The sequence below is a fragment of the Phyllostomus discolor genome, chromosome 2, assembly GCF_004126475.2.
Source record: "Phyllostomus discolor isolate MPI-MPIP mPhyDis1 chromosome 2, mPhyDis1.pri.v3, whole genome shotgun sequence".
Classification (NCBI taxonomy): domain Eukaryota; kingdom Metazoa; phylum Chordata; class Mammalia; order Chiroptera; family Phyllostomidae; genus Phyllostomus; species Phyllostomus discolor.
In genome coordinates this window covers 153331125-153357792 of record NC_040904.2, presented here as the reverse complement: position 1 = coordinate 153357792, position 26668 = coordinate 153331125, and the positions used below count along the sequence as shown (strand labels likewise).

Sequence of the window (26668 nt, the reverse complement as noted above, 5' to 3'; positions counted from 1 at the left end):
GGCAGTGGGAGTGGTGAGGAGAAGGTATATCTGAGAGGTGATATGAAATGCACCCAAAATACTGATCTGGTAGATAGGGCTGGGGAAAGGAGGGAGAAGGAGGGAGGGCCTCAAGTGAATCCTACTTTGCAGCTGAGATTACAGGGAGTTTAAAAAAAATATTAGCCCAATTTCTCCATTTCCTCAAATTACATGTTGACCACTAATTCTAGACATCTCAAAATTTCTGATAAGATGAATCATCTAATAAAGAAATGAAACCATCTACTGGTAAAACCACTTAACAAAGAGAATGTATTGACTCTGGTGGTGGCCTAACCAAAGCCTGTTTCGTGGGGCCATTGCATCTCTGGCCCATTAGTACATTCTCTTACGGTTTGCCCCAGCCACTTCCCCAAAGGCTCCATCCATGACCTTCCTCTTCCCTCTGCAGCTACCACCAACTCACACTTCCCTTTGTGGGTGTTCTTTCCGGGACTCTGGCTTCAGGATGAGATGTCTTTGCTTCTAGAACTCCTTCCCTTCCTGACCCAGAGACAATTATTTCTCTGATTGCCTCTGCTCCCTCCAGCATGGTTTTGCTGACCCTCCTTATGTGTGGTCACAGCACCACAGCATTATATCGTAGTATTGATTTCCTCATCCTTGTCTCCCAATAGACTAGAAGGTTTTCTTTAAAGGGTTCTTATTTAACTTTGCATCCAGTGCCTCATTACAGGGCCTAATCCATAGTTATTACTGAATAAATGTTTGTTGAACAATGAAATGAATGACAAATGACTTTTTAATGAATTTAGCTGCTGAGCTCTAGGAGTAAGCAGACAGGAGGTGACAAAGGTACCAAGAACTAGAGACTGTGCAGAGTCCTACACACACTCATACAAACACACCCACACACACATTTATCAAAAGATGAGATAATCTAATGAAGCTTGAGCCACAGAGCATTTGAGCCTTTTTTAAAAGGTGGTTCTGTAAAATTGGACATTAACTTTAATAGCCTTTTGTAGAGGGACTGAAGCAGGGGAATGTACTAGATGTGTTAAACAGCTGCCTCCAACACCTGGAGAGCTGACAATTCCGATTAGGCACATCTGGGCAGGGATCCGAAGTCAAGCATTTCTCACCAAATCTGGGTGAAGCTGACATTCCTTGTGCGCACACTACACTTTGCACAGCAAGAATACTAGCCTCACATGAACACAGAAACAAACCCTTTCATTTTTCAGATTAAGAAAATCATGACCCTGACGTTAAGTGACAAAAAGTCACAAATAGTTTTAGAAGTAGGCCTGGGACCCAATCCACTTGGATCACACCACAATGTTTTTTTCATATAAATTCTCATAAAGGTGTCTTTGAATATGATTTGTCAGCCTAGTTTATTGTTTCTGACTTCCTGAATTAACTTGGAAAATAGCTTCCAATGTTACTGGATTTCTCCCTCTTTATTCCTGAGGAGTGAGAGCTCTGAAAACTCTGCCCTGTCTAGCATTTGCAAATGATAGAAACTTACAGCTAATGGGATGGAGGAGCACACTTAATTTAACTCTTTTATGTAAAAGTTAGGAACCTGAGATTCAGACATGCAATGACCTGGGGTGTATGAAGCCGCTGACAACAGTGCCAGGTACAGAGCAGGTGCTCAGCACAATGTCATTGAACTCATTAATTTATTCAATAAATATTTGCCAGGCACAGGGCTAGCTTCTGAAGCATCTTTGAAGAGTTATATTTTTATTTGCTTCATAAATCCATCTTTTCAAAATCAATACAGAGGTGACCCAAGTCACAAATGCCAAACTAGTGAAATCAGTTCTAACCAGAATACAGCAATCACAGACTGCATTCTTTATGAGATCAAGGGGGGGATTTCTAAGTGTCACGAGATTTTCTTTGAATACATATAATATTTTTTTAATTTATGAAAAAGGTGAAAGAATTTGAATATAAAATGTGGCAATGTGATACATTGCATGAAAACTTTTAATTTAATAGCTTGGTTCTTAATCTGTTTGGGGTTAATAGATGTTTGAAAATCTTATTAAATCTAAGAATCCTCTTCTCAGAAAAATGTGCTTTTGCATTTATACCAAAAAGTTCATCTAATTTTAGGAAGACTATAGGACCTAGGCTAAGAATCCTAGAGATAGAGACCCTTTCCTTGATTTTTTTTTCTTGTTTTTCTGTATGATATTTAGGAGAAAAAAATGCAGTGCAAGAAACAATGGAAGAGGTTTTTATCTGAGCTCGAAGTTCTACTACTGTAAGTATATTTTGCCTGGAATTTTTTCCTTTGTGCCTGGTTTTCATCTTTTTCTTCATCTTTGATTCTACAGCACGGAGCTTGGCATGGTTGGCATTTAATAAATGTGGTATTAGAACTTTGGGTAAATATCTGACATTTGTTTTAAGTACATTTCTTAGAATGTACATTTTAAAATAGGCCATTTACATAATTCATTTGAACACTTTAACAAGAAGCTGTCATGAGGAAGTAGGTTAAATCATGTGTGACTAACATGGCTGAGTATAAAATAATTCTTAGAACTTTAGAATTGTATATATTTTACCATTTCCTCCTTCCTTAGAGACATTCCAGTCAAGAAACTGTTTTGTCCATAAAACCGTCCTCAAAGAAGAGTTCTAGACAAAGAAATCAAGTGTTTTGATACACATATTATTTCTGGGAATTTGTTTGTGAGCCTGAGAGTCCTTGGGGACAAACTAAAATTACTTCATTTTTATACATATTCATACATGCAGCTGTGCAGCCTGCCTCATCGAAGGCCCCTAACCCTAAAGAGTTCACTCATCACCCTTCACAAATAGAAAATGTTCTTTTGCAATGTTTTCTAAACCAATATGTGACTGGGGGGAGGGGTATCAATCCTTCTGCTTTTATACCCAGGCCCAGAAATCAAAACATTAAAGGTTAATTCTAAAACCTTAATATATGTCATTTAATCAATGGAAAACTGAAGCCAAAATTACAATAAAGTTTTTATATTTAAGCTTTATTTATTTGCTTATGAATAAGTTGAAACATTTCAAAATTCCAAAAGTGCAAAAGGATGAACAAAAAAACAATTTCTTCCACTATTATCATCCAACCACCCAGCTGATTTTCCCAAAGGCAATCACGTTGTTGATGTCTCGTACACCTTTCTGGAGAGAGTTTCTATGTAAGCATTCATGTGTTTAGTCTTCTATTTTCCCTCTTCTCCCACAAGAGGTCACGTACTTTGTTCATTTTGCTCTTTTTGGTATTCCATTGTGTGCTCTACTGTAATTTAATTAAACATTCCTTTACTGATGGGTTTTTATTTTATCTTTTATTAAAAAATAATGCTGCAACAAGAAAACCTTTACATATGTTATTTCATACCTGTTTGAGTATATCTAAGATAAATTTATATAAATAAAATTGTAGGGTCAATAATTTGGTGATATGTATGACGTATTACCAAATTGTCCTTCACTAGAAGTTACACCAATTTATACTTATACCAGTCATATATAAGAGCGCCTGGTTCCCCATTCTTGCCAACATAGCGTTTATTCTTTTTTTTAAGATTTTACATATTTACTCTTAGAGAGAAGGGAAGGGAGGGAGAAAGAGAGGGAGAGGAACATCAATGTGTGGTTGTCTCTCGTGAGCCCCCAACTGGAGACCTGGCCCACAACCCAGACATGTGCCCTGACTGGGAATCAGACTGGCAACCCTTTGGTTCACAGGCCAGTGCTCAATCCACCGAGCCATACCAGCCAGGGCATAGCATTTATTCTTAACTTTTAATTTTTGCCAGTGTGCTAGGTAGAAATAGTTTCTCAGAGTAGTTTAAGTTTCTTTGTATATTATGAGTGAATCTTTATATATTAAGAGATATGAAATATAACATCTTTTTCTCCATTTTTATTGGACTGTTGTGTACTTTTCTTAATGGTTTATAAGAGCATTTTATATATTAGAGAAAATTACTCCTGTTTTATGTTATGAGATACAAGTAATTTTTTATGTCATGTGTCTTTGCTTATTCTAGTTCTTGCCATGTGGAAATGGTTTTCATGTAGTTGAATTTAATATTTTCAACTATATTTTCCTTTATAAAGTCTGGGTTTTATATCAAAGTTTAAAAGGCCTCCCCCACTGATAGTTTATAAAATAATATTGCCATTTTTTCCAAATACTTTTATGATTTTATTCTTTACATTCATATATCTGATTCATTTGGATTTATTCTGGTAAGGTATTTATGCATTAATTTAAAGAGAATTAACAACTCTATGATGTTGAATATTCCTCATGTGTCATCATTATTATTTATATTGCTAATATTTATTTACCAAGAACTTTACATGTATTAATTCTTTAATCCTATCTGGTAATCACAGGATTACCTATGTGGTAATGAACTTACCTATTAGGTAAGTACTACTATTATCCCTGTTTTACAGATGAAGAAATAAAGATAGGTCCCATTTTTTTTTACAAGATCCAATTTATTTCCTAAATCATCTTCAATCTCCCTGGTCTCAGAGATTTACTTATAAATAAGTCAGATGCAGCTTTCATCTTTCAGAACATAGTATCTGAGATGTTTGGAGTGGGATCAGGAGAGAAGTGCATAAGTAAATAGGCAATTTCGGTAAATTAAGTGATAAGATGAGGAAGTACAGAACACTGAAGAAACAGGAAATGGTACCTTGGAAGGGGGGTGGGGATGAGCCACAGAGTAAGCTTCTTGGAAAAAGTAACATCTAAGCTGAGACCTGAGGATGGATTTTTTTGGTTTTTATTTTTTTAATATCAAGGGAACTGCTTAATTCTTGTGCTTTGAATAGAATTGGAAACATCTTAGAATGTGGCTTCTGATTCTTTTTTTTCCTTCTTCTTCAAGAAAAGGGAAAGAACCTAATAATTTCTGAGGATCTGGGATTTGGCTAAAGGTTTAAACTTTAATTTAATTTTCATAAGAATCTCAGGAAGTAGGGTTTTTACCTACTTCCATAGACTGGCTGGCTTAAACAACCAAAATTTATTTCTCACAGTTCTGGAGTCTGAGATGTCCAAGATCAAGGCAGATTTAATTCCTGTGAGGACTCTCTTCCTGGTTTGCAGATGACTGCCTTCTTGTTTTGTCCTCAAGTGGTGAAGAGAGGGAGCAAACTCTTTGGTGTTTCTCCTCATAAGGGCACTAATTCCATCATGAAGACTCCACCCTCATGACCTCATCTAAGCCTAATTACCTCCCAAAGGCCTCATTATGAAACATCATCACTGTGGGGGTTCTGCTTTCAACATATAGATGGGGTGGGGCACAATTCAAATTGTAGAGACCAGATAGCTTGTTCACATTTACACAGCTGATGAAAAGAAAACCAGAGACTAAAACCCAGGTTTGTTTATTGTTCAAGTCTGTCTGCTCTTCCTCATCATTGTAGCTTGCATCACGTTTTATCTGCAGGGGCACTCAAAAATATTTACTGAATTTATTTCAAAAGGTATCTGACCTGCTGATCTTCAGAACTATATAATCCAAAATCCCACTGACTTAAAACTTTTTAGTGAAAAGATAGGTGAAATGGGTCCAGAGAATTCAAAACAGCAATCATTTCCTATAACATTTCCATGTTCCATGCTTTGGTAACTTCTAAAGTAATCATTTTTCTGGTATATTAGTAATAATTAAAAATAAGCAAATGTTCATTTCTGCTCTGTGAGGGAGAGAGCAGAGCCATGTCTGTGTCTATACAAGGTCTTCTATCAATTGCTTATCAAAAGATTTCTATTTCAGTAAATTATTTTAAACTGCCAGAGAATCAGCCAACTAGTGGCACAGATTGGCTATTTAAGCAACCAAATATACCAACGCAGGTCCTTTTCAGCCCATTGGTTTGCACTTTATAGATATGGTCTGAATCATAATAAGTGCAGTGATCTCATGTCACAGTTTTTCACATATCTAACAATAAAAGTTTCTTTATGTGTGTATGTTTGCACTCACACACACACACACATGCACACCTCTTTTCCTAAGGAAGGAGGAATAGGACTAGAAGGGAGATTAGATGATAGATAGATAGATAGACATTTCCCTATAGATAGATATCTATATATGTGTGTGATTTATACCAAAGTTTTACTATTGAAGAAACAAATAGTAGGTCTTTATAAATAGAACCATTTTTTAAAAAATAGCTTTATTTATTTGAATATCCCCAAGCATGCCTACAACATAGTACATATACACCAATAATTGATGAATCGAGCTGATTTCACGGTATGTGTGAATTTCACATGTTTTGTGTTTCATAGTTGTTACCCGTGTTCCACTGGTTTTCACAGTGACAACACATGAATTCAAGAAATAGAGCCTGTAAGGAAAGGAGCCTGAGGCATGTATCATACATACACTGACACAGAATTCCATGATTCAAAAACCAGTGATATGATTTTGTCCTCTTACTTTACTAGTCACATGGATTTTAGATACCAATGCAATCTTTGTGAAGACTTTGGGTATCTTTTACCTGTGTGACTGATGCCTCATACAGTACCTGCATACTAGCTCTCAACAAATGTGAATGAAAACAAGTCTTCCGTGTTCTTCTATTTTGGTGACTTACATGTATCTACCTGAAGCAATGGAGTGGATAGTTTCAGTTGCATTATCTTTATTTATTTAATAAATAAGTTATATTGGGTTTATGCTGATAAAAATAAGGTAATATGGAATATTGTCATCTATTTGTTGTAAAATTTCCAACACCTCAAATCTTAAGAACTCTTCACATTCTTCAATTTTCTCTCCTATAGTTGGATATTTTCTATGTATTTGCATGGTCACAATTAATCAAAGAGGGGCTGGCATTTGTTAGAACACTTTTGACCAATTTGGAAAGCAAATCTGTGTCATGTATCCAATGAAATCACTTCTCCCTTGGCCAAATTTATGTTCTGCTTTAGATCTATTCCCCACCCCCAAACCGGAGTCTTGTTCATTTCCTATTTGAATAAGCAACTGATGGATTTACATATCTTTTGTTTCAAGATATCAGCATCCAAACATACTGGAGTTGGCTGCATATTTTACAGAGAATGAGAAGTTCTGCTTGGTTTATCCATATATGAGAAACGGATCACTTTTTGAGAGATTGCACTGTGTAGTAAGTCGTTTCCATTACTCTGCTTGCTGCTTTGATTCCCTGAAGCCCCTGGGGAGCTGCTGAAACCTACGGCCAGAGCTGGGATGTCAGAGTGTGTGTTCAGATGAGGGGACAGCCCACGATGGGTCTCCCAAGGAGGCAAAGGACTTCTCCATGAAGTAATTTCTTACTCTTAGAAGCCTGAATAAATACCCGAGTTACTATGTATTGTGCGATATGGTGGCCAAAGAATTTATTGGGTCCTTACTCCTTATTGATTCTGTATCTCAAATGAGTGTACATCAACTACCCTTATTTCTCAGATAATTTTTGTGTAACTACCAAGGCTCCACCCTTCAATACAAAGAATAGACATAAAAACAATACAGACTCCTTAAAGAGAAGGAGGCTGAACCAATGTCATGATTTTTCATGTGATGTTTTTGAAATACAAGTTTAAAAATTGTTTCAAGCAGGTTACGTTTCATTTAAGATGAGAATAAAACCAGATAATTCTCAATTCCCCATACTACTATGCCACAAATATTTTATTTAAGTAACTTTTAAACATAATTACCTTATCGCCCATATTTTGAGTAAGCTAAAATTATCATTATTAGGTATTTTCATTGGTTACAAAGGCCTAGAACCATCATTGGGAGTAGCAGAAATCCTGTCTTGAATTAAAAATACGTTCTGGTAACCACAGCCCACTTCACCCTCAGCCTCTATTTCGACATACTTCTGTGCAATGAATATGCACACAGTTTTTACTCAGAAAGTTCAACTAAACCAACCACTGTTGTCTTTTTAGGGTAACACAGCCCCACTCTCTTGGCACACTCGAATCAGTGTATTAATAGGAACAGCCAGAGCCGTTCAGTACCTGCACAACACTGACCCGTGTTTGGTCATCTGTGGCAGCATATCAAGGTAAAGTGCCCCAGAGCTTCAGGTTTCACCTGAAAGCCCCTCTCATTCTATTGTGAGTCAGACTTCATGCTATTTTCTGTCTATAGTCCCTGGCATGTATGTGTGTATTAAAAATGCTCATCTAGGTATTTGAAATCTTACATTTTTATTAATGAAAACATATTTACCAAATAAAAAGCTACACTTATGCTTCCAAAGGGAGAGTTTATATTATCTTTGAGAATTATTAATGAAAAATATAAGACAGTTTTGTGTATTCTATTAATTATATGGGATAGCAAGCTGTGAACGGAACCTGTATTAATCTCACTTTAAAAAATGAAGTTAAAGGAAGGGTTAAGTGACTTACTTATACGGGGATTCCTAGCAGGATGTAAATGACAACTAAAATTCTTTGTCCTTGAGTCTCCTGTGTCTTGCTGATTCCACTGAGCCGGCTGCCTCGTAGCTGTATGTATTATATGTGACAAGCTGGGCAGCAACTCCTGTCTTCATTTTTGAGACATGAGAAAATTAGAAGCAGTACTTTCCATCTTTCTCCTTCTTCAGTGGACATAGGAATCATTCAGAGAGTAGACAGCCTGAGCAAAACCTCCCTGGTGAATTTTTCTTGTGTGCCCTTCATCTTGAACTTGTCCAAAATAGCTAAATACGCCACTGCTGGACAGCATGGAAGGCTCAATTTAAAAGGCTGCTCCCTCTTCTGAACCATCTCCTAGTACCTTGAACAAAAACTTTTGGCATGCTTTTGAGTTCACAAAAGAAGGATAGATTGCTTACTTCTTTGTTTTACTAGTGAAATGAACTCCACATGAAAAGACTAGATTTTCATTTAGTCCTGGAGGAGTCAGGGTTACCACCGATAGATGTCTGCTCTTGTAGCAATGTGGTAATTCATCAACTGCTAGTGGCCCCATAAATCAGCATAAAGTTGGTGCACCCTCACGGCATCTGAGACACAGACAGTGGAGGTCTCAGAGGTCGGTGGTGTCAACCATTGGGGTTGGTTCCAAAGGGCTGAGGTGGCCATCCCCAACCTAAAACCACCCTCTTTCCACCCAACTCTCACCAGCTCTGCCCAGCAGGTGCTCAAATATGTTTTAAATAAATAAATATAGAGAGAGATATATATAGATATATATCTAGAATTTTGCTGTACATATTCTTCCCTTGGTTTAAACTTAAAATGAACATGAGCTTATTTTCCATCTCATGCAGTAATACGTGAATTTAATTAACTTTCCTTGGCCTAATGTGGCTTTCTCTCCTGAAAGCACAGCTTGATAGGATAGACGGGTGAGAAGAAAGACAGTGTCGAGATTTTGGTATGTGATGGGAGGAGCGGACAGGGAAGGCCACCCTCTGGAGCAAAGGGAACATGGGGGCGGAGGGATACACATCCATGCTCCTTTGGAGCCACGAGGTTTCCCAACGCTGGCGCTGAGTGAGGAGACTTGGACGTGCCCCTCCAGCATCTTACTGCTGGTTTAGGTAAGAGCGCAGACCGTGGACCCCAATTTCTGCTTTCCCATTAATGTTTGGTGCCTTCAGGCAGGTTCCCAGGAAATAGGCTCAGAGGCAGAGATTTGCCTGCAGGAGATTTTTAAGGGTGTGCTCTCAGCAGCAACAAGTGTCAAGGAGGAAAAGAGCAAGGCCGATTGTGATGTTGGAGAAGCTGGGCTGGGAGACTATCATAGAGGCCTTGGCCGATGCCATGGGGACTGCTGAGGTTAGGGTGACCCTTGAAAAATATCCTCAAGTGAAGCAAGGAGCTCAGGTGTTAGTACCCCTTCATCTGATTGGCCCTGCCAGGGGCTGTAACTTGGCCAAGACTGCTCCCTCCTTCCAAAGACAGATGCCAGGTGGGGGCTTAGTTGTCAGCCACCAGCAGCCCCCATTCCCCGTTGGCGAGCGAGTGCCTCCCTGGATTTTGAAGGAGGGACCTGGGCCATCCCACTGCAGCCACCACAGTTATGCAGGAAGGTTTGACTGGATACCGCCCTGCAAAATGTGACCAAATGATTCTTTTTCATCCACTTTCCTTCCCACCTCTTTTCATCTTTCCTGATAGGTCAGTAGAAGATGGCTTTCTGCTTGAAGTGTGATTCTGAGCAAATTGCTTAACTTATCTAAGTCTCAGTTTTTTTCCTCTGCAAAACACTAACAACGATAATGGCTTCTATCTTAGGGTAAAATGACAAAGTATGAATGGTGCCTGGCAAAGAGTACACACTCATCGAATGGAAGCTCCTGTTATAATTGGTCAGGAAGTGGTAGGAACTGCAGTAGAAGAGGCTGAGATGTCATAGCTAATCAGCCCTTTTACTTCTCCCTTTTTTACTCACTGTCTTAACTCATTCAGGACTCTATAACCCAAATACTATTAAGTGGGTGGCTAACAAACAACACACATTTACTTCACACAGTTCTGAAGGCTGGGAAGTCCAAGATCATGATGCTGGCCTGCTCTTTGTCTGTGAGGTCCCACTTTCTGTTCATGGACAGCCAGCCATCTTTTCCCTGTGTCTTCACCTGCTGGAAGGGGCAAGGGATCTCTCTGTGGCCTCTTTATAAGGCACTAATCCCTCCCATGAGGGCTCTACTCTCACAACCTAATCACTTCCCAAAGGCCTACCTCCTAATTCATACGGTGTCTATTTTAAGAAAAATCACTTCTGTGCTGACGTATTGAACACTTAAAACAATTAGACATTTTATTTTCAATTTTATTTATTGATTTGAGAGAAAAAAAGAGACATTAATTTGTTGTTCCACTTATTTAGGCATTCATTGGTTGATTCTTATATGCGCCCTGGCCAGAGATCAAACCCATAACCTTGGCATATCAGGACAACACTCTAACCAACTGAGCTACCCAGCCAGGGCATACATTTATTTCAGTTCACAAATATTTATGGAATATCTGTTGTGTGCAGACCATTGTATTAGATCACAGAGGGGGGAGACAATGATCATAGTCTTGTCCTTGAAGGTTCAACCTGGTGATCAGAGAGATAACACAAACATGATATATAAAGTGCAACACTAACTATACCCAATACATGGTTGGTCTAAGAAGGCTTTTCTTCTAATTAGATAGTTGCAAGCCAAGTCTTTGGGGAGATAGGTCATGGCAGTGGATTAATTGAAAGAATGGAAGAGAATATTCCTGATAGAAGTAGTAATATGTTCAAGGGAACAGAGTGGAGAATTGCCAAGCATACAATGAAAGCAAGACATATTGATTGACTGGAATGGAAAGGGTAAGGCTAGAAAGGGAAAGATAAGATTAGAAAGAGGAGTAAGAAATGCAGTCGGGGATTGGGTAGAGGCTTGAATGCTAACTAGGCTGAGGACCTAGTTTGATAAGCACAGCTCTCTCTCAAGGGACTCTGAGGCTTCTCTGGGGTGTAGGTGGCAACAGAAAGGTTCTGGAATCTCTTAGGTGATAAAACGATTTTAAAGGAGGACATTTATTCCAGGCCAATATCCCAGGTATGTGTTTAGATGTGCTAAACTACAAAATCATCTAAATAATACTGCTAGATGTGTGCCCAATGGGTAACAGGGGTATCGAGTACCGAAAGACATCTGATCAAACGGGAAATTTCATGGAAGAGGCAGGGTTTAAACTGGAAATGCAGCTAGCAATGTGTTTTATTTTCCTAGTTGGTGAAGGGTCTGCCAATTGTTGCCTTTCTGAGTTTTCCAAAGGGTTCAAAGACTCAACATAACTATCTACAGGCTGTGCCCACCCAGGCATGGGTCAGGGTGTGGAGTTCTGGGGCTGTGGGCATTTATTGAGAATCGTGGCTTCACAAGTGCTCATCAGTGCGCTCCTCTCCGTTCCAGAGCACATCAGCCTCTTTCACAGCCGCTGAACTCTTGAACTTTTTGCTGAGCCTGCCAGCAAATATGTGAATTAGTGCCAACTATAGCAGTAGATTTCCACCTTCCTTGGGTGATGGACACACCTGTTCTCTAGAAACTGGAACAAGACCAACTCATTTCATTCAAGGCACTGAGCATCTGTCAGATGGTAATGGCCAAGGGTCTTGGCCAAACTCGAATTGGCTGACCTGGGTACTCTCCTGAACTAAATGAACCGCTCACTTTGCTCTAAATGTGGGCCTCCCTAATTCTTGGTTCCTCTACTCATATGTACAGCCTTGTGCTTTCAGGAAGGTCTGCAATCCCTACTCTTCTGCCTTTGTCACATTAATTTTTAATTCTTTTAAAGGAAAGGCAGCTTCTAGGAGATGTGTCATTTTATTGCACAGCACTGATAATTGACTAAAAATAAAAAAGGACATTTCAAAAAGTGTTAAATAGTGATCTTTGGGTGAGCAAGTCAGGTCCCTGTATTTGTTGGAGTGAGAAATGGGAGCTACTGTTACCTTTATTGTCTTCTCTGCCTCTGGGCCTCAGACTGACGAGTCACAGAAGAGTTTATTGTACATCATTTGACATTATTAAATAATGTTTAAATAGTATGAAATAACATGGAACAATGTGCATAAAGTGAGATTAAGTGAAAAAAAACAAGTTGAAGTAGTATAGAGTACTACAAATTTATTATTAAAAATAGATTAAAAGTAAAACAAGAACATAAATAAGGCTTTATTGAGACACAGCTTTTCACTGAATGGTTTAGTTTTTTAAATTTTTATGTAAGGATGATGTGCTATTCTTATAATAAAAATAATATTCATTAGAAAAATATAATTTGGCACCAGGCCTTTCTATCTCAAACCAAGGAAGCAGAAGAAATATCAGTGGTGAGTCTCTAGTTACTAAATGATGTTCAAAAGTTTCATTTCATTCATTCTCCGTAATTACTTCCATCTACAGAGAAGCTTGGTAATCTTACACCTTTGTGGTTTTTTAAATAGTTTAAGAAATGAACATTGTAAGATCATTATTGAGCAGCCTGGAGCCCGGAGCGTGAGCAGCGCCTGTGTTTAAGCGCAATGACATGGTGTCTGCACTTGTCGCTGGAGGTGACGGGGAAAGAGCACAGGAAATCTGAGTTTATGCCCAGTCCTGCCTTTCACTCTTGGGCCCCAGTTTGCTTCTCACATGTACGTTCAGAGCCATCTGGGATGATCTCAAGTTGGATGTCTTCTTCCTTTCAAATTCTGTGACGCTGCACCTACCTATTTTTGTACTGTGCTCTATTCCCAAATCTAAGGGTTGTGACAGGAGAAGGATGTGATTCTACATTTTTAAAACCCCAGTCAAGCCTTATCCTGATCAGCTTCAGAGTGAGGATGAGGAGTGCAGCTGTGTTGGGGAGGTGCCTCCAGAGACCTGCTCACCCTCGGGCAGGTTAGGTAAAGTCCTGACTTGCCTGTCTCCCAGAAACACCTTCCCAAGAGTCTTTTCTCTCTTCTTCCCCCTTTTCAACAACCAACCCAACAATGACAACCAGTGACGTCATTGCTGTCTCCGTCTCTGGCTAAGTGTACTGCCTTTGAGTCAGGAAGATCTCAGCTTAAATCCTTGCTCTACTACTTTCTAGCAGTGTGACTTTTGGTTTTGTCATCTGGAACTGAGTAGACTCCACTCCTCCCAGATGGTGGGAATGGAGCGAGATAATCTGTATAAAGCACCACCCAGAGTTTAGCAATAAGCTGCAATCTCTCCCAACTAATGGAGACTGCCTCTTTCACCTCTCAACTGACTCACCCAGCCAGCCCTGGACCCAGGCATGGCACGTTGTCAGAGCTCCATTCGGGTACAGATCTGACGATTAAAGCTTTCTTTTTGTATTGAGCTAAAATCTGTGACTTGTTCAGTCACTGTTTGGCACTGGAATTAACTACGTGTACCAAAAAAAAGGGGGGGGGGGAATAGTTCACTTAAATTTTGCTTTGTAATCAATAGTTACTTTTTTTATGAGTAGCTGAACAAAAAGATTTATTTTCAGTTAACTATAGTAAATCCAAAGAGCACTGAACACGGGAAAAGGAAGGCTAAGCCTTAGTCCTGGCTCTGCCATTAAAAAGCTGTTTTGCATAGAATAAGTTATTTCAACCAGGTGGGCCACATTCGCCTCATCTGAAAAAGAGCAACTACATATAGCAGCAATGACAAATCAATTTGATCTCACATGGATTGATTGGCAATGATTTTTCACGTGCGGTATTGAAAGAGAATTTGGGTTGTGTACATTTTGCACTCAATTAGCCATGTCTGCCAAAAATATGGGAGGATGTTTGGCAACATTTGGGCCACGTATTTGCCATATAAAGAATGGTCTAACCTATTCATGGTTTCAAACTCACTTAATTGACAAACCGATTCTATGAACAAATGTTTCCTTGCCATTGCCTGTAGACTCAGCATTATGCTTATGTAAACAAGTGGGAACTTGGAGAAAGGAGGAGCAGCACTAGAATTCAGAGAAGTTGAGTGAAAACTTCACGGAGGAAGTGACTCTTAGGCTGCACAGAGGACTGGATAAAAGTGAGAAAGAAGGATTACTATGCAAGTGAGGGGAACAGTATTAGGAAAGGGGATCCAGTGTATGATGGCAGATGGAAACTGAATTTCTGGTGGTGAGCATGCTACAGTGTATACAGGCATCAAATTATAATGTTGTACACCCGAAACTTATATAATGTTATTTACCATGTTACCTTAATAAAAAAATTAAACTTTTAAAGAAAGAAGGACAGAAAGCCTTTAAACGTCAATGAGAGCAGTCTTCCCTGACTGCATTAGTAAGTGCTGATACCTCAGGGTAGCTCAAGGGCTGCAGACAGAGCGTGGAGCTCAGGGAAAGCCCGAGGACTTCAGATCTGGCCTAAACACCCACCAAATCATTTATCAATCTTGCCAACAACCCTGAGTTTAGGTGTCACTGGTCTTATCTCAATTTGACAGAAGAGAAAGCCCAGACTTCCAGAAATCAGTACCCTGCTTCCGTCACATGCCTGCAGATGGGGAAAGGAGGTGGGGTTCTGTGTTTGTGTGGGGACTCCTGAGAGCACGTTGGCTTCATTCAGCAGAGACAGGGAAATAGGGCAGGAAAGGAGGACATAATTAATATATGCAAATTTGGAAATGTTGACATTGGACTCCTTGTGAAATGGCAGTAGGCAGTGGACTGGGGTGGAGATTTGGCCTGGAGTCTGCATGCAGAATCTTCGCCCTGTTCAAGCAGTGAGCGCAAGTAGCCATCTTAGGGGACTCACTGTCAAGGACACAATTGCAGGACACGAAGGAAGATGCCAAGTCCACATTTCAAAGGTATTTTCAAGAAGTCTGGTGGTTTAGTTAGCCCGACAATGTCTTAGTAATTTGAACTCTTCAAAGAGAATGTTACAAAAACAAAAATTTATTTCCAGATGGTGGAATTTGAGGAGGAAAGGATTTAAAGAAAACAATCTTAAAGAACTGAAGTCTCTGTTCGTGACAAAAAACCCTCACATTTTTATTTGAGAAACTAAGATGTTTTTGAATTACAGGATCACATAAAAGCATCTGAAAGCAGTAAACCTTCTTGCTATTTCCATCCTATCCCTTAGTGAGCTTAATTGTTTTCACATTTATGAGTGATCTTAAATTCAAATGTATTTTATCCTGGGTGTTTTTCACCCCACACATTCATCCCCGCTAGTTTCCAAAGCCAGGAGACAATCTTGGTGAACATTTCTAGTGTCTCCTACAAGAGTACGTACTCTCATCCCTTTGTATCGCCATTTGTCTCCTGCAGGTGAAAGAGCCTTTCATGTATGGGAAGGGCTCCAGGAAAGAGAGGAGGGACGAAGCCGTTTGTTAAAAAATGAAGCTTTAAAAATGGACATTGGTCAGAGATGTATGGCTCTAGTAGGTACATAGAGAATTTCCTCTGTGAGGGGTTAGAAAAGCTGAGTGGTTGGGAGGAAGGGCAGGAAGCCACAGATGGCCCCTTCCTACAACAGGCTGCCCCTTGCCTGAGGGCCCATGCCTCTTTACTCCCAGAGCTGACGGCGTGTGGTGAAACTAGGCTCCAACTCAGGGTTTAGTGAGAACGGCAAAGCCTGCGGGAAATGCCGAATGTGTTTGTTCGACTGACAGTTTAATTAACCAGTCTCCTCCCTTACCCTCTCCCCCCATGAAAATCTATGTTTGTTTTTCAGAAACATTTTAGATATAAACTTTTTTTCCTCAGCCTGTCCTATTTTCCCCTTAGTGCCTGCTCTCTTCTAAGATATCTAAATATGCTCATTCCCCCCCCCCCAAGAGATGCAAAAAGAATGACATATTACATAAGTTAAAATTTCCCCTATTCTGTTTACCATCACTGACTCCAAATGCCAACATTCATTGATTAATACACCTGAATCCATACATGTATGCACACATATGTACAAACTAATAGCTATATATTTTTACTTTTCATGGTCTTAAAATGCCTGGAAATGTTAATTTAGTCAGGTTCTTTCAGAACTTTTCTGGAACTCTTTTGAAACACAGCCACTGCCTTGAAACTAGTTAACCCAAGGGCCCTCAGAGCTCCAGAGTCAACCCCCTTACCTTTGTTATTTCAAGTTGCTGTCCTTGAACTTCTAGTGATGGCCAGCCAAATTCCCTGGGACTCTGAGGTAAGGTGTTATGTGTGGAATGGACAATGGCTAGCCTACATCCTTCAGAGCACATTTCTAGGCCTTCCCTGTATATCAGGCACTCTGCTTACGTTTTCTCACTTAATCTGTGTAACAGCCTTGTGAGTTAAGCTTTGCCAGATCTGTTTATTGACAGGGAAACTGAGACTTAGGGAAGTTGTGCTAGTTTGGTTGGAGATGAAATTTCACCAAGTCCAAGAGAAGTACCCTGTATTGACTGGGCCTTTACACAGAGAGCCGTAAGGTAGCCATTAAAGCAAAACAAGTTTTAGTCCTATCTCTGAGTCCTGCCTGGGTACAATAGGAGAGAGAAAGCTGCATCACCCAAGGAGGGAATAAGGGCCTCAGGCTCATACCATTTTAGACCAGATGCCTGCATTCTGCAGTGCAGGAGTGGGTGCATGCCCTTTCCCAGTAATCTGCAGGTTCCCAGAGAAGCCGGGCCTTGCCTCATCTGGTGAGGGGGATCTTGGTGTTGCAACAGCAGTAACACAGACAGCAGGGTGTCCTGTTGCCTCAGGCTGTCAGTGAGAGGCCTCTACAGTCCTACTCATCTCTGGGGCCAGTTGGGTGGAGTCCGGACTTTTCCTGAGAGTTGCCGGGCACACAGGGACTGGGCTACTGGGCACCAAAAACTCCCCATTAAACCCTATAAAAATAAACATATCTGCAAAAACCAATCATGCACTTCCATGTCAAACATGGTATGTGCACTTAAGTTTAAATCCTGCATCATAGTCTAGGTGTATCATCTTGCTTTATATTTAAGGCCCACAGACTTCAACTAAATTAGGAGACAAATTGGCAAGCAAAGAAAGCAGTTCTTGTAGCCTTTGGGAGATTCAGTTCCCTCAAAAGAATTGTCTTAGGATCCTTACCAAGGGGGAGACTTAATACAATAATATTCCCAGGCAGGATAAGAGGATAAGATCACCACCTTATATAGGATTTTCCCTGTCCAGTTAGTGATCCTACCACTGATCCTTCTGCTAGAAGAATTATCTAGAGAGGTTTCTCTGCTATAGTAAGTAGTCTTGTGGGAAAGACTAGAAGAAATAGGAGGTATGCCCTGGTTGGTGTGGCTCAGCAGATTGGGCACCGACTTGTGAGCCAAAGGGTCACCAGTTCAATTCCCAGTCAGGGCACATGCCTGGGTTTTCAGGCCAGGTGTCTGGTGGTGGGTATGCAAGAGACAACCACACATTGATGTTTCTTTCTCTTTCTCCCTCCCTTCCCCTGCCTGAGAATAAATAAAATCTTAAAAATATATAAAATTGGAAACATTAAAAAAAAGGAAATAGGATGTAGAAACACTAAATTAGGTGTGTGGGCCATTGGATCCTTCTCATCTGTATCTTTGGTAACCACAATAGCTAGCTAGCAAACTGCCCTCTTATTGCATTATATTGTTGCATGACTTTAGCTATCTATGTTGTTTTCATTTTGGTAATCTGTTTTAAGTCCTATAGGATAAACGTATTCAGTTGACCTACATGGTAGCTGAAGGCACTTCATGTTAGAACATTCTATTTAAGGTTGAAACAGGGGGGAGAATTAGGGCAGAATTGATTGTTCACAGGTCTTTGGCAATTCCCACTGTCCTGAAACAGAACATCCTTCTTCCTTGGCTACCATTAACCTTTATTTCGAACAGAGTAAAGCACTGGACTCAAAATTTATGTTATACACTAACGTCGGCTGGTAAACAACTTGCCTTTTCACCAAATGTCATTATTCAAAGTGTGAAAGCAGTACCCTAGAACAATTTCACATTCTTATTGATGGCTTCTCGCAGACCTGAAGTCCTTTGTTGGGTTTTATGGTGTAACACCTTGTGGTCACAGCTCAACTCTTACAGAAATGTGATTCACCAACTGCTGGAAGCTTCCTGCCAGTTTTGCTGAGGGTCAAATAAATAGATTAGATTGTGGTGGTTGTTGTTGTTGTTGTTGTTGTTGTCGTCATCGTTTTTTCTTTTCTGCTTAGAAAAGCCCTATACTTCAGGGAGTCTAAGTGTTCCACAGATTCAAATTTTTGTATCCTCCTGGTTCTTGCATTTTAAGTTGTGATTTTTGTACCTTCTTTAGAGCTGGGGTGGAGGAAGGAGAGGGCCAGATGTTTGGCAATGAAAATCTGGCAGTCCCAGCTTCACTGTCCTCCTCCAGGCTGAAATGAAGTGGGGCAGGGTGCAGAAGAGAGCCAGGCTCTGCCGAGGCTGGAGGGGCAGAGGGTTGGTCCTGGGACCAACCAAATGAGAGTTAATGAACCTCTCTGCCACCTCACCTCCTGGCACACTTGGCAAACTCCTGCATTAAATACCCTGGCAGTCAGAAACGATCAGAGCATCTCCAGAAGCCTTATTCTTGATCTGAACTAGTGAAGTGTACACCTGTGGAAGAAGCAATTATGGATTAAATGTCTGTTCTCACCAAGAGCCAGAGAGAAGGTATGATCTGGTTCTAGTATATTCCTCATCTTCAGAAGCATGTCGGGGTAGGTAATGCTGTTTTCAAGTGAGGAAAACAAAGAATGGTTGAGGAGTGACATGGATGTGTGGGACCCAGGCTGGTCTTAGAAGCTGCCAGGTTTGAAGTAATCTGGGGTGAAAAGACAAGGCAAGGAGAAAAATGAGGACTGTGCTTATGATGCAAGTCTGGTCCCTGACTTTCTCCTCATAAATGCAAGGATCACACAACAGGTCAGGGCTTTGGGGCTCATGCAGAAAGTGGGCTCTTTGGATTTTGAGATTCTGCTAATTTAAGGCATGTCTTTCTGGTCCTGGAAACCCCATCATTTTGTCTGTTGTCAGCTCAGTCCTGGACAAAGTCTGCTTTAGAATTCTTGAGGCCTTAGTTTTACACCCTCTAAATAGAACCAGGACTCTGAATATTCTGAATCATAATAATGCCTGCAGTTCAGGCCTGTGGAGCTAGGGTGCGCCTGTCAGTCTACTTACACAGGGACAGAAAGGACTCCTGGAACTTTTGTAAGGTCCGATACTTGCTCAGGATTAAGAATTTCTTATTTTTACCCTGTACCTATTAGCACTTTTAATAAGAGTGTGTAGTACTCCAAATGTACTATATGGCGATTTGGGTGGGCAGGTCTTTTATTAGTAGCTTTGGCTGCAGGGGACAAGCTCCAAAGAGCCCTAAACAAAGCTGAGAAGTAGGTAACTTTCTCTTATCTCACCCACCTCTTCTTATCTATATCCATCTTCTCTCTTGGGGGCAATAGCTGACCTTCATCTTAGCTACCATTTACTGAGCATTACCATATGCCAGACAGTAGGCTATTTATATGCCCCATATGCCTTCTGTGAGTTCTGTTGTTTTCCTTAGTTCACTTGTGAGGAAAGACCATACTGAGGTTTACAGGGTGAAGTAACCCACCGGCGGTGCCAAAGCCAGGTGCGGGCCAAACGAAATGCGCCTCCCCCTTGGCTTATCTTTCCCATCCCTGCTGTGACAGCCCCTCACCAGTCAGGTAAACTAATGCTTACTCTCAGCCAAGATGTTAAGTGATTATTAGGATTTTTATGCGACTGATGAACAGCTAAAAATCACTCCAAGCACTTTGCCTTTGCCTCTATAGATGGTTATATTTTAAAATAGGACTCAAAGACAAGGCCCTGGCCAGGTAGTACATTTTGTTAGAATGTCGTCCTGACATGCGAATGTTGTGGGTTCAATCCCTGCTCAGGGCACATACAAGAAGCAACCAATGAATGCACAAATAAGTGGAATAGCACATCAGTGTTTCTCTTTCTCTCTTCTTTCCTCTTTCTCTAAAATTAATTTAAAAAAAGACTCAACATGAAAAAAGCCATGGATAATGGGACAATGGAGTAGGGTTATCCCTAAGGCAGGAGCTGCTAAAGATTCCTCACACCATGGTGGGAGAGTGGCTCCAGGCAGAGCATCCCACAGTAGAGCTCCATGCACGTCACAGACCATTGTTATCTGGTTAAAACCCAGGTGACATTCTCATCAGTAAGCAGAGCACAAGGAAATCTGCTTTGGTTCACTTCAGTGTCTCCTGTTGACGAAGCATCAGCCTTATCCACCAGCTCCACATATGTAGCTATAAATTCCTAATGCCCACTGTTCTAGGTGAGGATTTTGTTTTAGGTTTTACATAACACGTGGATTTATACTTTAAGAAAATTGAGCACATGTCCTCAATTTTGTAGAAAATTATGGGTGGTTTTAATTTGTCCATGTTTGTAATTAACTAAAGGTGAGCTTGTCATGTTATGTTTCACCAAAATGTTTTTTAATGTCTTTGCCTTGTTTGTCCTTGCTCATAATTTTAGTGCAAACATACTTTTAGATGATCAGTTTCAACCCAGACTGACGGGCTTTGCCAAGGCTCACTTCCGACCCCACCTGGAGCACCAGAGCTCTGTGACGAGCGTGACCAGCAGCAGCGGCAAACACCTCTGGTACCTGCCAGAGGAGTGTATCAGACAGGGCAAACTCTCCACTAAAACAGATGTCTACAGCTTTGGAATCGTAAGTGCTGGGAAGACTCTAAATTGAGTTGTACCCTTGAAATCCTTGTGGTTTTATTAGCCAGTTGCCACCCTGATAAATTCAATTTTTAAAAAAGGCAATCACTTTCAGATTTATGATTTCCTGTTACTCATTGTCTTATACATTAATTTTGTGTAATCAATCAGCAATAAAAGATAAATGTATTAATTGGAATGAACAATACTCATTGCTAAGGTTAATAGTCGTGACTAATTGTGTATATATATTTAACTTTCTATACATCCTTTGTAGGTAATAATGGAAGTTCTGACAGGTTGTAAAGTGGTGTTAGATGAACCAAAGCATATTCAGCTGGTAAGAATTGTCTTCCTCTTTGTACCTAGGTCTTTTTTCTAATAGACTTCTAAATGAGGTTGTCTTCTTCTCTTCTTAGAGGGACCTCCTTATGGAACTGATGGAAAAGAGAGGACTCGATTCATGCCTCTCACTTCTAGATAAGAAAGTTTCCCCCTGTCCTCGAAATTTTTCTGCCAAGCTCTTCTCTCTGGCAACCCAGTGTGCTGCAACACGGGCAAAACTAAGACCATCAATGGATGAGGTACGTGTACACAGTTTTATTAAAAACTAAGGCTGTAGAGCCATGGAAAATCTAAATGGGAGAAATTGTGTATCTAAGTTAATCCTTTATCAATGAGACAAATCTAGCCCTGAAAGAGAATTCTAATTGAGTACATAGCTTTTCCAGGTCAAAGAGTAGTATCACTTGGTACTGTGGTAGAGGTCGTTACTGGGTGGAACCAGGGACCTGCAAAAATTTTAATGAAGAGACATAGTGAGTACTTTGGAGAGAATATTTTATTTAAACTTTCTTAAGAGATCTGCCCAATAAAAATTTAGTATGTATTTTTCTTTTTGTTTTTTTATGTATTCATATGCCCAATTGATTTAATCATCCACTCATTTAGTATTTGTGTTCAATAAACAATTTATTTAGTGCCTAATTTGCATGTGCCAGTCTTTGTGCTGGGTGCTGGGGATCCAACAGTGATCAAGCTATGGTTGCTGCCCTCAAGCCCGCAGTCCATCAGTAAACGTGGACATAATGGCGGGCGGGAGCACAGCTAGAATACAGTCTAGCAGAGGGAAGTCAAGGAAGCTCCTTCCTGGAGCTGACAGCTGAGCTATGAACTGAAAAGTGGCATGGATTTAGGTAGCCTTTGGATGGAAGGACTTCCCTGGCAGAGAGAACATACACCTGTGGAGGCTGAGAGCGGGTGGATTTCATGTTGCTGAGACCACAGGTAGTTCTGGGTAGTTCATGGAAATGGGATGGTGGTGAAGGCTTATTATAACCACTTCCAGGTGGTAGAGGGACACGAATTCCATTCTAGGAGTTTGAGTTTTACCTGAGTCTATCGTAGCATAACGGAAGGGTTTTAAGCATGGAGTGGATATCGTCAGAATATAAGAAGCCCTGAGCTGGGAGCCAGGAGAACTGTGTTCTAAGCCTGCCACTCCAGGAAGGGCCACGGGGCCTGGAGTCGTGGGCCCAAGAGAAGCTGTGAGGTCTAGAATGGAGGGAACATGGGATTGGGAGCCAGAGATCTGGGGGCAAGCAGCAGCAGGTCTGCTCCTTACTGACTAGTGATACTGATCGATTTCCTTTTTTGAGACTCAGCGCTGTTATATCTATAAAGTGCAAATAATAGTGTTGTTTGTGCAGATTAAGTGGTGTGATGTGTACAAAACACTTTGTAAATTGTAAAGCTCTCTATCTGTATTCTTTTAAATTACATATGTGTGAGAAAGTTTGTTGTATGTTATTTTATATCAGGTCAGTGGTTCTGAATTTGGGCTGCACGTCCAAATAAACTGAGAAGCATTAAAAATACAGATTCCTGGTCTCCCATCTCCGTATTTTTTGAATGGCAGCCTTTAGGGTGGGAGTAAGGGATCTGTATTTTAAGAATGCTCTTCTATGTAAATCTGGCATTCGAGAACTATAGATTGGGTTTGCTGTATCCCAAACCCTTCCAATTCTCCATATGTTAAGGTTGAAGTAAAAAAATGATACAAAATTCACCCAAGGTCACAAAGTAGTGGTGGCAAATCTAGGCCTTGGGTCAAGTCTCTTGATATTCAATTTAATGCAGTTTTTTTATGCTTTACTTCAAGTCACTTAATTTACTTATTAAAATGAAGGATTTAGCTAATCTCTAATACCTTCTCATTCAAAATTCTATAGTAGAACTGATTTCATGAAAAGAAGATCATGTTCCTTAATAGATAGACAGGAAAAAGGTAAAAGGAAAGGTTATTCAACTTAACTGGATGTTTGCTTCTTGGTTAATTAGGTTCTGACTACTCTTGAAAGTACTCAAGCCTGCTTATATTTTGCTGAAGATCCTCCCACATCACTCAAGTCCTTCAGGTGTCCTTCTCCTCTGTTCTTGGACAACGTACCAAGTATTCCAGTGGAAGATGATGAAAGACAGAGTAATCATTCACTGCTTCATGACAAACATTTGAGAGAAAAGAGAATGACTCAGAAAATTCCCTTTGAATGCAGCCAGTCTGAGGTTACGTTTCTGGGCTTCGAGACAAAGGTGGGGAGTAGGAGAAATGAGGACACTTGTGATAGGCCCAGTTCTTCTTGTGAAGGATTTTGGCTTCCAAAGTATGCAGCTCCACCCCAGGACTCAGAGGCCTCTAGTACGAATGTGGACCCTTCTGCAGAAGCTCCAGACCATTCTTATAGGAGCAGGCCTATGGAGATTAGCTGTTCCTCTGAATTCTTCTGGGACGAATGTGAACAGCTCCAGAAGGAATCCATTTTACCAGAAGATAAAGAAGGAGGCAAGTATGACTGAGGCGTGTGAGTACACGTACCATCCTGGAAAGACATTGCCTTCCTGTCAGGTCAAGAGGATGACTGATGGTGATCTTGGTAATAATACAGACCAAAAATCTGGACACTCCCATTGTTTACTTCCCAACTCATAAAACAGAGTGGCTTAAAAATGTGTTTTAGCAGGTAATTGCCTCATGAGTAAATTTAGGCTAAATTAGAGCCATTCAAGATTATTTGAGATCGTGGGCTCCAACTTCAGACCAAGGAAACAACCAAAAGCTACCAAAGAGAGACTGGATTCCAATGTCTTCTTCATCAGTATGAGTCCTGAGGGCCTTCAGTCTGCTAGGTATGTTGAGTTCAGTTGGATTCCAGTGTTTACTTTAGCTTGTGTACAAAGGTTGTAGGAAGTGCCTAATTTGTAAATATTAGTAGATGCCCTTAAAAGAGTTGCCTTTGCATTTACTTTTATTGGCCCCTTATTCTTTTTTCTGTTCATCCCTACCAAGCCTGCTGTCTGAAAATGAGCCAGGTTCACCCTTGGCTATGACATGTTCAATGCAGAGAGGGGTTCTTGCCCAAGATCTGTATTCTGTGTTTAAATTCTTCAGGTGGTTATCTACATATAATATAGTTATTTACTGTCATTGTAGGTCCTTTTTGAAAATATATATATATACTTAGAGACCTACTATATTCTGAGTAGAATGTGTGAAATCCTAATCAAGTAATTTTTATTTCTGAGAAAGTGGCTAGTCACAAAAACTGAGCAGATTTCTGTTATATTCTGTAGCTTCCAACTCTGTGCCTTTACTCCTGCAGTTTCCTGGATCTCTCCCTTTTGAAATCTCACCCAATCCTTCAGGGCCCAGCAGAGCCGCCATCCTTCCGGCAGCCTCCCTAATCTCTCCAGCCAGAAGTACTTTATCAGCATTTTCATAGCTATTATTTGTATTTCTATATCAGTCACTTCCTGAATTATATCAAAGTTGCTTCTGCCATCTTCTCTTTTTGACTAGACCTGTAAACTTCCTGTATTAGTTTTCTGTGGTTGCTGAAACAAATCATCCCAAATTTAGTGGGTTAAAACAACATTAATTATTTTGTGGTTCTGGAAGTCAGAAGTCCTTGGCATTCCTTCTGGAGGCTTTAGGAGGATATTCATTTTCTTACCTCTTCAAGCTTCTAGAGGCCAGCTGCCTTCCTTGGCTCATGGCTTCTTCCTCCATCCTCAAAGCCAGCAATGTAGCATCTTTGAATCTAGATCCCCCTGTTTCTCTCTGACTTCTTCTTTATCACCTCTTTCTCGTACCTTGCCCCCACCCCCGCCTCTCTCTTACCATGATCCCGGTGATTGCATTGGCCCACTCAGAAAACCCAAGAAAATCTCTGTATCCCAAGATCTTTAATTTAATCACATCTGCAAATGTCCCTTTTCTCTTGTAAAGTAATATAGTCACAGTTTTCCGGGAATAGGACATGGACATCTTCAGGGGAGCGTAACTCTATCACATTTCCTGAGTGTCACCTTTGGGCCACCTCCTCGAGGCCTAGCATGTTATCCTGTACACAAGCAAGTGTTTCCTTACAAGTTGAAGTGAAGTGCCTCCATGAACTCACGTAATCAAAAATTCAGCTACAGTAAACATTGCTGAGTAAATTAACGAAGTGAGGATAATGATTGTGTGTATGACGGTGGGCTGGAATACTCCAAGAAAACCATTTCCAGAGGAGTTACAGAATCTCCCTCTTCAGGGTATTCACAATACAAGGTAAGACCTCTAGCTGTCTGTGCATCAGAGGAATAGGTACATGCCACTGGGAGCGGGGGGTGGGGGGCGGTCATCATAGTCCGATTGGAGGCTGCATTCAAGAACAACTAATCAAAGAAAGAAGTCATCAGGAATTAGGGTCTGGTTAGCAGACAAGGTCAGAAACGTGGAACTAAATACAATTCTGGGGGAAAATGACCTCATGGCAGAAAGTGAGGTTCAAAACACAGTAAGCCTTAGTCTGACAGGCCCCCAAAAGCCCCAGGTAAGCAGTTAGGAGAGGCCTCACTCACAGGCAGGTCTGCTGGGGGCCTGGCTGTGGGGTGCTGTCTTCCCCATCTGAGCAGGATGTATGTCTTCACAGTGCTCCCAAATGGCCCCTGTGCTAAGACTAGTAGGGGAAGAGGTTTGGACTTGACTTCACAGGATTTTAATTCTTCTGACCTGTCCTAGTTGGCAACACTTGATTATTCACGTTAATGAAAGGAAACAGTAAAAGCCTTTGGCATTTGGCTTTATATATTACAAACCATTCTGAGGCTGATTTAGCTTGTTTTATAAGTGTTGTCTGGAAGTACCTTCAGTGAGAGGTCAGTAAGGAAGCTCTGATTAACACCAGGCCTGCACCATCACTTGGCATATGTGTGATCTGTTGATTTGAATCTGCTTATTTGACTTAAAGCATTGTTCTTTAAACTTTAATGTGCATCAGAATGAAGTGGAAGGCTTGTTAAAAACCCAGATTGCTGGGCCCACCCAGCTTCTGATGCAGTAGTTCTGGGGTTAGAAATTGGGCTTTGTAACAAGTTCCCAGGTAATGCTGGGGCCACTCTGCGAACCATTGCACTAAAGTGT

The 26668-nt window shown here is 40.6% G+C and overlaps 1 protein-coding gene across 1 annotated transcript in view; it reads left to right on the top strand.

Annotated features, from left to right (window-relative positions):
- The window catches only part of IRAK3 (interleukin 1 receptor associated kinase 3), a 51896-nt gene extending 25622 nt beyond the window's left edge, over positions 1-26274 (top strand). The window contains exons 6-12 of the mRNA XM_028532055.2: positions 2202-2266; positions 7056-7170; positions 7964-8082; positions 21010-21208; positions 21482-21544; positions 21624-21788; positions 23545-26274. Of these exons, the coding sequence (XP_028387856.2) occupies positions 2202-2266; positions 7056-7170; positions 7964-8082; positions 21010-21208; positions 21482-21544; positions 21624-21788; positions 23545-24060 (1242 nt within the window). The 3' untranslated portion in view covers positions 24061-26274. The remainder of the gene's footprint in view (positions 1-2201; positions 2267-7055; positions 7171-7963; positions 8083-21009; positions 21209-21481; positions 21545-21623; positions 21789-23544) is intronic.
- The last annotated feature ends 394 nt before the right edge of the window (positions 26275-26668 follow it).